At 39.4% G+C, this 12,136-nt stretch overlaps 1 protein-coding gene across 2 annotated transcripts in view; it reads right to left on the minus strand.

The window, feature by feature from the left end:
- Window positions 1–1,315: 1,315 nt before the first annotated feature.
- ZNRF2 (zinc and ring finger 2) overlaps window positions 1,316–12,136 on the minus strand; it is a 79,117-nt gene continuing 68,296 nt past the window's right edge. For both annotated transcript variants that reach the window (XM_065583580.1, XM_005278668.3), the window contains 3 exons: window positions 9,246–9,351; window positions 8,370–8,451; window positions 1,316–7,199 (listed from right to left, as the gene is read on the minus strand). In XM_065583580.1, coding sequence (XP_065439652.1) covers window positions 8,394–8,451; window positions 9,246–9,351 — 164 coding nt within the window. In that variant the 3' untranslated portion in view covers window positions 1,316–7,199; window positions 8,370–8,393. The remainder of the gene's footprint in view (window positions 7,200–8,369; window positions 8,452–9,245; window positions 9,352–12,136) is intronic.

The following is a 12,136-nucleotide window of genomic DNA, read 5'->3' on the forward strand; positions in this document are numbered from 1 at the left end:
AGCAGTAGAGAAATGTCTACATAGAAATGGCCAAAACTGATCACAGGGAGAACAGCGTGGGAGTCATGTCCTGCTGGCAGTTTGGGAGTGAATGGGGGTAAAAAGGATTTTATTCCCTCCTCAAATCTGCTATAGTTCCCCTGCAAAAGGCCCCTTTATTCTGATTTTGCACCGAGTATGAGGAGTTGGCCATAAGCCACTGTCTATGCTAGTGAAATTTGGTATGTCAATTGCTTTTTGATCTCCCTGGCAAGCTCATACCCACCACGAGACCATGCACCTAAATGTTCCCAATGGGGCACATGCAACACCTGTATAGCCAGCATGTGGTCAACGTCAGTGCAGACAGGAAGTGCTGGTATAATAGTCCTAATGGCATTGTTAGGCCTTCCACCATTACCTCACAGTGCACAGCCCAGATAAGCCATCCGCTCTTTTATCTGCCCTCTTCTAACAAGAGATTACATTTGCAGAAGCCACTTACCTGTACAAATTGCTCTACCCTCACCAGAGAACTCATTTGTATGCTGGTTTGCCAGCATCTGCTTCTTCCGCAGCACTGTCTGGCGATCAGCTCCTTTAGCAGCAAGCATGTCTCCAGGAAAGCTTTCCCATTAGCATTTTGCCTAATGGTCAGAGGCAGATGTGGGGCACTGATGATCATCTGGGGCAATAAGGAAATCCACTCACAACTGAACTGTGGACATATCAATGAAGCATTACATTTTAAGAGAAACAGGAGTTGTAGCACAAAAGTTTCAATTAAATGACCAATGTACTAACATATGATGCTTCACCCTCTGGTCTAGCTGAGACAAGAGATGCATAAAGGAGGCTTTCTGCCACTTTTACCACCCCCATCCTCCTCTCACCTCCATTATTCTGAGGCTGGACAGTGGGTCTCAGGGCTGCTCCAATTTGTACTGATCCCAAAGGGCAGTTATGCCATCCAGAGATTCCCAGAAGGTACAACACTCCAGTCATGTCCTTTCTCCAGCTCCACACACGACACTGGAAGCAGAGTAGTGTCAGCTACCTCAGCTCTATGCTGCTAGAGGAACCTTGAGCTGGCAAGTTAAGCCGGCTTTACATCCTCTTTGTAGTGCAGGATCCAAAGGGGCCATATCGGGAGTCAGAAGCTTGCAGGATATGTCTGAATTCCTACCTCTAGGGCTATAGCCGCCTCGAGGACAACTGTTTCTCCTGTATTTATGGGGGTTCCATAGTATTTAATAGAACATGGAGACAACTCTGCCCAATCTACAGCATTATTCTTTCTATCAATACTAAAGTCACCTGGAATCGTGACAGAAACTGGGCTTCAAAAGATTTATTACATATAGTTGTACATATTTTACATGAATGGAATGTTAAACATATAACCTAAATCAATAAAAAAATATTTAATTCAGGATTACATACTGACAGACCATCAAAAAAATGTACCTTAACACAAGTCATCTTCCAATCACACTGCTCAATTACAAAATTTACAAACATGTTTTACATTGCAAATTACATTCTTACTTATGCTCAGGGTAATGAAGGAAGACTTCTTGTCCATTACCATTACAAATAATTGTAGCATTCATAAACTACTACAGAGTTCCATCTAGCACTTTGTGGACACTTAATTTTGTGGAAACAGGTACGTGAACCGGTGGCTACACTTCACCTTCTACCATGAGATTGCTGCTTAATGATAAGAAGAGAGTAGGCGAGTTTCTCAGGCAAGTGGAAAGGTTCCAGGCTGAATCACCACTTGTTAAAGTAGGTTGAATTTTTAAAATGAAGACATCCATTAAAACATCCCATCAATAACTGAGCTGCCCCCCGCTCCCCAAGTGCAGCAGTTTGGCAAAGTCAGCCAGAAGAGTGTTACCTGCTATACAATGATCAGCTTTACTTTGACATGTATTTTAACAGAACCCCTCATACACAAGGCCATACCTGGATGTTCCCATTAATCATCATAACCCTTGGGAGCTTGTGATCACCTATATTTACCATTCAAGTAGTTTCCAATATAACAAAGTAGGGGTTTAAAAAATGTAAAATAAAAGGAGAGCTTCTGAGGAAAACAAGAACAGGATTCAGCAACAGCCTATTTACTGGCGGGTGGGCGGATTTACTTACATTTGAAACTCTGCCAGAGTCGACCTTTGTCAAAGCAGACCCCAGGGCAAAAGTCTCATACAAACATGTTAATTAGAAGCGGACACAAGGAGATGAGCAAATAGCAAATGGGTAGGCAGCAGGCACACTAGCTACTGTACATTGGCAACTCGTTAGGGAAGGATCATCATTGCCAGAGCCAGGAAAGGCATACTAGCCAATCAAGTCCAACCTCCTGAAAATGCAAATATGCTATAGTTATTTATCGGAACAAATCTTCAGTTAACTCTCATTAAATTAGTTTACAATTTATCCAGTCGGTGACTCTGACATACCCATTAGGAAGATAAGATAGCCTGTAGTCTATAGAACACTGTACAGTGGCCTGAGAAATTTCTGGAACAAGGATTTCAAACCCTCAGTTTCAATTTCGGAAGCACAACCACAAGACAGACAAATGCACAACTGAAGCAGTCAGGGTCCTCCATTCCAACAGGGAAAACCTCTTGAATGTGTCATGACAAAGCTGATTTTAGAAGAGAGCAATGCACTTCTCTGTTCAACGTGTGCAATAGAGCACAGTGCAAGTTCTATATTTCATAAAGAAAATGTGGCCACTGTTTTGTTCAGAATCTCCTGCCCAAGGTCATTTCAGATGGCAAGAACTTAACTGGTGCAAGCTGCACCTGCTGACAAAAGCACTTGAGAAGTGGTTGAAGCTAGAGTTCTGACAAACGTTCCTCTTCCAATGAGATAGTGTAATGTATTTCTAACTGACATCAATGGGAGCTTTGTCCAAAGAAGGAGGGTAGAATAAATTCCTAAAAATCATAGCATGTTGGGGTAGGAGGAGGAAGAAAAGAAGAAAGAGCTTTGAAGCTTATATATAAAGTTTGAGGGAGAGACGCATGAACAGCAAAATTTTGCACTGGTCAAATCAGAGCTCAGATAACCCATTGGCACAGATAAGTTGGGAATCTTCATGTTAGCACTTCTGTATTCTGTCAGGAAACTCTCTCTCTCTACCACAGAATTAGCAAATACAAACAGCTACACTGAATCCAAGTGGAATCATTCTATTCCATGTGATAAAGCAGCTCAGAGTCACAGAAACTTGGAAAGAAACTGAAAGCAACTGCATTTAAAAAAAATATTGGTTTGTCCCTGTTTCCTTAGAGATATCAAGGATATTAAGTTTTAACTTCCTTTTTTTTTCCTGGAAGATTGAAGAGGGAACGTCTTAAGCCCTCAAATAAAAGAACAGGAGTGCTCAATCTTTCAGTAAGAAAGCTTTTATCCCAAGTTTGTGTCAGGAGAAGTTAGATGATATAACCAAAACAAAGTTGCAAAAGTTCTGACTTAAAATTCCTTTTCCCACAATTGCTCAGGTTTTAGTCTTTTGTGAGGTCATAAACTTACTAGCTCTCCAGTCCTTTAGCAAAAATGGAACTCAAAATGAGATACTTGTAATTTTTCAGGGGAGTTTGTTTTTGAAATCATAAAACACCCTTTACATCATAAAAAAGCAAAAAAGATCACAAAGAATTCACTCCCACCATTGTGGGTTACCTTCAAATGCCCCATTTAGAAATACTGCAGTACACTTCCCCTTGCACACTAGAATTGGGAGAGGCTCTAGTTTATAATCTATTTAAACTCATTTTCCCCCAAAATAAAATAGCTTACTTCAAATTTGCAGTAGGCTTCATCATCTTTCCTTTTATATTCCACTCAAATCAATGTCTAGAGTACATGCACAGTGAAAACTAGCTCACTATTTAAAACATAAGTGATAACCGATGCATTAAAGATACAAAAGACAGGATAATCACAGTCCTGTAACTATTAGCAGCATGGCTCTCTTGATACCATATGGGATGATCATACAAAACCCAAATCATAACCACTCCCTATCACCTTTAAATGAAACTTTTACTTGAGATGTTTGCTATACAATGAGGTTTTGAAAAACCTCACATTTCAAGATAACCTATGTCTACTCTTCTCTTTTCGGTAAGCAGCATGTATATGGCAAACCTGAGTATGGGAATTTGTTCACTCTTACATACTTGGGCAAGATATAGGTCAGATGAAAGAAAAACTGAAGCAATATAAATTGGCAATCTATATATTTACAGGCAGAAAATGTGGCACATCTAAATTTTATCATAACCTATTGGCTTCTAATGTGTGCAAGTGTGATCTTCCTCTACTCAAAAAGAGTGAACACTTTCCCCCTATTGAAACACAGTGAGGGGATATTTTTAAAATGAGGATAGGCTTAATTATGTAGTTATGCGTACCCAATGTTTTTCATAATAGTTTGAGATGAAAGCTTACATACATGAACTTCCATAAGGAGTTCTGAATACAAGCTTATGTTTAATTTTTCCATATCCTTCCAAGTTTTGTCCACATTAAGGATCTAACCCTTCTTTCCTTGGCTCAGTCAAAACTTCCATTGACCTCAGAAGGAGTTTTGGATGAACCAGAAATCTAGGATTAGGCCCCAGGACTGAAGCCATCCTAACAACCCCAAACAGTCCAAAAAAAAATCCACTCTCTCCAATGGCCAGGGGGAAAAACCTGCAAGCAACCACCATATATAAAAGTGACAGCTGCTGGCATGTTTCAACTACAGCATGGACACGGGCCTTAAACTTCTGACTGTGATGATAAATGCTGGGGAGTTTGTTCTTTCAACTATTTACTTATGCATTTAAAACTAGAAGATTCAGGTTTTGAAAAAGCAGCAGATTAATTGAAAGAGTGAACTACTGAAATCACACAAATTGTAAACAGATTCATGTTTAAATACGATCTACTTAATCCCTAAGCCAAAAACTACCTACAACCTTGAAGCACAGGACACCAAAACACCCCAAACGTTCATTGTAAATTAGAGGAATTTCTGCTCCAGCAGTTGAGCCCATAGTTTGTTGTGGATGGAGGATGATGAGCACTAAAGCGTATTGTGCATTGACACTGTATGGCATGAAGCTAACAGCAAATGTTAAATCAATATAAATGCAAAAAACTTACTTTCAGAAGATAAGTGATTCAAAATACCAGGAAAGTAAGCTTCTAGGCAACAACATCCCTAATAAAATATTACAGCTGCTGCAACTTTTTCTCCTTAATACAAGGCAGCAAAACAATTCCCTGCAACAACAAAACCCATACTGGAAACTACTGTCAATTGTTGGTCAGGAGAACTTGTTTGATGTGACTACACAGTTTAAAACACGCCAGAGTCTGATCCTGCTCCCCCTGAAATCAGAGAGTATGATTGGGACCTATAACTATAGATTCAATTGAGAGTGTGATTATGCAAGGGAAAAAAGCCCCATAGAAACTGTACTGTCAGTTGTCAGCATTAACCAGTTTTGATTGTGTCAGATTTGCAGCATAACAAAAGGCATTTCACAGCATAAAGTTTAAGGAAAAAGGTTCTCTAGACTAAAGTCATTTGACAAGCAAAATGGGGGATTCTTATAGCGTGCAATGCATTAGTTCTTCTGGGTGGCAGCAGTTGCTCCTGTACTTGCCCTTTTTAATATGAAAGAGCAGCAACAGAGGAGAAAAATATAGAATTAAGAATACAATGCCAGCCAAATTAAGCACACAAGACAATACTTAGACACTTAAGAAAAAGGTGTTGTGTAATTTATTTTTGCTATTGAAACTTAACTAAAAATTGCAGTCACTAATAGTCAATCTATCCCTGTAATGTGAAAATTCAGAAGCTGCTACATATCCGTTTTTGAAATAAAATAACGTTTTCCTTCTAAGCTGTTCCAGTTTGTTTTTGTTTTTTTAAATAATTGTGATGTTTTATGGGAATATTTATCCACATTTTGTTTGCTGTTTCCCCCTATGGATATCCCATGTTTGATAAGCCCTGATATATAAAGACAAATATAGTAATATAGGAAAATAGTAATAAATTAAACAAATGCAGGTGCGTGTTAAAAATACTGCCAAATGCTAATGTCCACATAAACAGATAAGTGATGTTAGGTGCAAATTACCATGGCTCTGCTATCAAGAAAATTTCAATTAAAAAATTTACGTATAAAAAGTGTTTCAAAAGTTAATGTAAATCCCACCCCCGCGTAATATCATTACTCTAATGCCTAGGAAACTTCACTGTGCCCGTTTTTGCAGTTATTCCCCTAAACCTAAAGAGGCAGCCTGGAGATGAAAGTAGTACAATAAAATAATTACCTGAAACATTTAAAAAAAATACCCGTTAAACAAATTACCTTAACTGGCAGCACTTAAAATTGGTAAATTCTCCCATTAAAAAAAATTGCATAGCTGCAAGGTTATGCTTTGCTGCATTTTTTAACGACAAGCTGTAAAACAGAGAAATTTTAGTACACTTAAATAGCAATACAGCATCCAGATTTCAACAATTCTATAGCTCAATCAATATAAGTTAGTCAGCTGCCTTGGTTTTATTCTTTGGACAGCATTCTGACAAAGGTTTAGTTAAAAAAAAAAAAACTTTGAAATACAGTTTTCCTATGCAGAAGTAGTTTTCATTTCCTGTTCTTGAAGAAGGTGAAGAATGTACTGAGGACAGGGTGTGAATTCAGTGAATAAGGTCACACTGCTAGATTGCTTGCCATTTACTCTTCTTCAGCCTAAGAGAAGATTAAAACACTTCCACTCAAAAATATGGTGATCCTCATGAAAATGTTTCAGTGTTGATTTAGAATGCATCAATTTCCATTTGGGGTAAGAAGAGAGACAACCATAACCTGCTTCTGCAGAGAACTTAAAAGTTAGATTGAAATTAGTAACTTTGGCCTTTCAAATACAAATCATCGATAACATCTGTGACGAGAAGATTACAGGATGTGCAGCATTTTCAAAATCCCTGCGTGTCCTTTATATGCATGTTTGGTATGCTGACTCTACTGGCAAGCAATTGGACTCGGCAGTTTTTGTTCCACACGATTGTCTATCTTTGCCTTTTCCAGACACACAAGAACACAAGTTTAAGCCAAGTATGTTCTCAAATTTGTGTTCAAAGACAGAATCTCAAATCCTCTACATTTTCTGATCCATGTAAGAAGCTGTGAGAAAACCAATAAAGATGACAAATATTACTTTCTCAGCTAGTTCAGTAAATTATACACAGTAAGGCATTACTTGCTAAAACAAAAAAAATCCAAGGAAAATCTACATTTCCCTACTTCATATTTCCTAGTGTATCACTCCTATCTTCTACAATTTAAACACATTTGATTTAGCATCCTGAGTGAAACATCCTTAAGTATTTTCAAAGATAAACATCATTGCAAACAGCATCTTGTGCTTCTCCTATGGTTCAATACACCAGGGACAACATGTGACGCTCTATATACATGTCCAAGTGAAAAATTAGTCTTGGGCTATGGGAAAAACAGTTGTCCCTGCAGTAATGTGTTCTTTGGCAAGTGTGACAGTGCATAACCCTCGCTAATATGACTGCAGTGTGAGCTGCAACACATACTTGTGAAGTAAAAAAGAAAGCAGAACACAAACAGTGCTTCAAAAAGCCACTTCATTGTTTGGGGCAAAGTTCATATTCCCTGATTGCCATAGTGTTTAATATAAACCCTAACGTGTTTTATAATGGTTGGAGCTGGTAGTTTAGTGTAAGCAAGTTACCTGAAAGAATAAAAATGCCCCTTTAGTCCTTTGACTAACTGGTTTCCAATCTAAACCAATAATGCACAATACTAAAGAAGAAAAGCTTTGCATCTGTGTGAATGGGGGTGGAGCAGGCTGGGTTGTAACATTTTACATGCATTGCAGGAAAAACAATGCACGATCAAATGTGTGTTGAAAGTAAAAAGCAGGATCTCACTGAAAACTATGTAACATTCCAAATGAAAAAGTAGATTTCAGTCCAGAAAGAATGGTCATTCACTAAACTATCAAAAATTCTGGGGATTTGGTATTTTAAGTAGGTTTAGGTTACACAACAAAATAATCTTAAAAGGCTAATTAAAATTTCAATGGCACTGCTGCTTGTCACTTTGCAGTAGTTAAACTGCAACTTATTCCAGACTACTGGATGTGAGGGTGTAGAAACCATTTATGAATTCTAGTAATTTAAATAGATAGTAAATATACTGGAACTACAATGAATTTACCAATTATTTTAGGTCAAACTTAGATCTGAGTGCATATTTAATGTATTTATTTATTTAGTTCTTATTACTGACAAGATCAATTAAATACGTAAAAAGAGAAGTTACCTACAAAAGAGGACTCTTGTCGTCTCAATCTGAAGGGTGTTCAGGACAAGATCTATTTACTTCAAACCACTCATCTATGCAGCTGTTAGAACATAAGAGAATAAATGGAAGGTAAGTATATTAAATACAATTACCTGCAATTGTTGTGCGTACTAAATAATTTTATCATAGTTAAAATAAAGTGACTAGAAACATTTGAGAGTGGGGAGGGAGAGAATGTGTTTTAAGACCTAAGCTACTTCAGCTAGAATGCGTGGCACAGTATTTTTCAACATTCACTAATCATTTTTAACATCCCTAAAACCCAATAAAATAAAGCATATGGTACCACGCATTAAACATTAGAGAACTCAATGTGTAAGTTGTTGTAACTGTTTATTTCAGAAGTTTTAAAAAATTTACAAATTACTTTTTGTGTTTTTTCATTTCTTAAGAGGGACACCATCACCCTAATCACTCTGCTGCCTGCAATTTTTGCCCATTGTTACAAACATCATCTAAAATGATTAACAGATCAGAGAAAAAAATATATACTTTTTCAATTTTACTCTGTGCATTCAACAGACCCTGTGTGCACATATAGTGATTTTTACTGTTTCCCCTGTATAGAAAATGTCCCCCTTTTGTTTCTGGGAGTTTTTCAAACAGCAACAAGAGAAAAACATAAAAGGAAAATTTGACTGTAAGAGCAAATATACTTGGGTAGGGGAGGATAACTCAAGATGTAGTACCTCAAAGTACTTTTAGCTAAGTTTTGTTTGTTTTTAAAGTGACAAGATGTTAATTGTCCCTTTAAAAATCCCTTCTAAAAATTACTCAGCCAATGTTGGCATATGGCATTTTATCTGGGAAGAATACAGCATGAAGAATACTTGCCCTTTATGATATATGCATAGACAAGGCAGCCGTGCTATAGTATCCCCTTGCTGCAGCTCTTCCAGGCATATTGCACACTCCCCAGCATCTTTACTCAGCACATCCTCTGTAGAAACAGGGCAGTTTTAAATGGTAAAAAAAAATCAACACTTAAGGCAAAACTTTCATAACATTAACACAATTATACAACACAAAATGTTCCCTTTCAGTACAAGATGTGAAATTAAGCATGTTTATAATGTCTGATGATGTAAGACAGGGGTAGGCAACCTATGGCACGCGTGCCGAAGGCAGCAAGTGAGCTGATTTTCAGTGGCACTCACACTGCCCAGGTCCTGGCCACCGGTCCGGGGGCTCTGCATTTTAATTTAATTTTAAATGAAGCTTCTTAAACATTTTAAAAACCTTATTTACTTTACATACAACAATAGTTTAGTTCTATATTATAGACTCATAGAAAGAGACCTTCTAAAAACGTTATCATGTATTACTGGCACACGAAACCTTAAATTAGAGTGAATAAATGAAGACTCGGCACACCACTTCTGAAAGGTTGCCGACCCCTGATGTAAGAGGTCTGTTATCAGGAGTCTTAAGAGATCAAATTAAACTACGGCTGTGATCTAGTCTCTGACTAAACGCAGTTGTACAACAAAGGGAAGTACTGTAGGACTAAATAACAAACACCACCATACTGAAGCAGTGCTGCTATAATTAAGGGTCAGTTACTCTTAAAATTGACAGAGACAAAGAACCCACCACTACCATCACCCTAGTTCTGAGTTCAGAGCATCTGCACACTACACAGCATAGAAGCTGTAACTCAGTACCAGTACTAAACATTGAAGAAGTTGGATTCTCAGGACCCTAATGGCTCCAGTTCATTTTATGGATAAAGGGTTTTGTCCTCATTGCCGCCTCCTCCTCAAGTGCACATATTCTGCTTTAAATACACACTTGAGCTAGAGGCTACGACTGAGCCTGGACAAGTGGCTTCTCTGAAAAGAACGCTGCAGCCTGACACCTTCTACATCCTCCACCCCCAGAGTAATTAACTAGGTAGAGACCCCATTGGCATCCTCCCTCTCAGTATCCAGTCCCCCCCTTGCTTCCTCCCATTCATTCCTCCACTGTATGCCTGGCCCCTTCCACACCAGCTCTCCTGTGAGCACCTGGTTCTGCTGTTGCCTCCCACCTACCCCAACTATCAGCCTGTTTCCCCTCCCCACTTGCTTCCCTCCCATTCCTATCGTCCTGCTCTTCAAGAGGAACCAGAATTCTCCATCACTGCAAACTGGTATATGGTATGGCTCACAGACCCTAAATTCTGTAAGGTCCCCTGATTTTGTGGAATCAATACTACATCCTGTAGTTAAGGGGAAGATTAGGTAGTTGCCAGAAATGCACAGAAGACACTTTTAAAATGGAAGTTTTCATGAAAAATATTAGAGTGATATAGTAAAAGCTGTATTTTCAGGATACTTTTTTTTTTTTTTTTTTTTTTTTTTTTAAAGCAGCAGTGCATGATGCAGAATTCAGCATCAGGACAACACAAATCAAGAGGCCTGACTACCCGAATTTAGGCCCATTGTACTGTAGAGTACAAGACATAGCCTAACATGGATTGACACAGTGCAAGGACCATAAACAAAAGGCACATTCAGGGTGTCACAGCAAAAGAGCTGGCAATCCATGGCAGAGCTGAATGTTGCACTCCTAAAAAGGGTAACGTGTGTGCTGAATGCCCCTTTTGACTAACTCTTTAGGATACTGGTTTTCAAAGTGTACAAGGAGATCACTGGGGATGCAGGACCAGGCAACAGCAGAGAGAGGGTACAGGGCGCAGCCCTTCCCCAGCAGTAGCCTGCTGCTCCTCCCCACTCCTTCCCAACCATTGGGGACTCAGACTCTGCATGCTTGCCCCAGTCCAACAATTCATTCAGCCACAGCAGTGTGTATTTTAAACCCTTCAGAGTCTGCAGAAGCAAGGTACTCTGTGCCGGGGGGAAGGGAGGGGGGTAGAGAAGAGGAAGAGATGAGAAGCCTGAGTCTGCATCATGCTGCCATGAGCTCCTCCAGGGATGGAGCCAACTACGTTTTGCTGCACCCCTGGCATAAGCCGCCGTGACCCCAGGGCTGGAGCAGCTGTCAGCTCCTGCTGATTATTGGAGGGGGTAGGGGGCTGTGCCCCTGCTTGCTCTCCCCCTTGTGCATGCTCCTGGGTTTGAGTGAGGATTGCTTAAGTAGTATTCTTCTCTTCTTTGTGGGTTATCTCTAGTAGCTTGCCTCCATACTATGGGGACCTACAGAGTCAAAGTGATGAAGCTGAAGGCAAAGTTACTTATTAAATTAACTGGGTTTTCAAAAAGTTTTTGCCTCTCCAGAACCATTGTGTAGGCACACTAGTACCTCCCATCATCCTTTCTTCTTCAGAATGTTGGTTGGGGACTTTATGCCCTCTGTAGAATGTTAATGGGTGACTTTTGAGTATTAGTGAAAGATGGTTTACAGAAAAAGGCCCACAACTCCTTACAGTGTGGATGGGCAAGAGCGATATATTTGGAGAACCGCATGCCTCCGCAGCTCCACTAATTAGGTGGATGGCCCTTCATTCTCTCATGTGCGGCTGCCCAGGCATGCACCTTAGAGGGAACTATCCGTGGACCACCTGAATGGAGCTTGCGGACCACAGTTTGAGAACCTCTGCTTTACGACATGGCAGAGGCCAAGAGTCATGTTTGCCCAGCTGACTCTGATGATGCTGGGACAACATCCAACTGCTTTTGTCCACAAGATGTCCTCCTTCCTCACATGACCATGAAGTTGCCAACTACTTCCTTGAGTAGTGCACATTCACTACCTGTTTCTCCAAAAATCCTTACTTTAATCAA

Source organism: Chrysemys picta, chromosome 2 (genome assembly GCF_011386835.1).
Source record: "Chrysemys picta bellii isolate R12L10 chromosome 2, ASM1138683v2, whole genome shotgun sequence".
In the NCBI taxonomy this organism is placed as follows: Eukaryota; Metazoa; Chordata; order Testudines; family Emydidae; genus Chrysemys; species Chrysemys picta.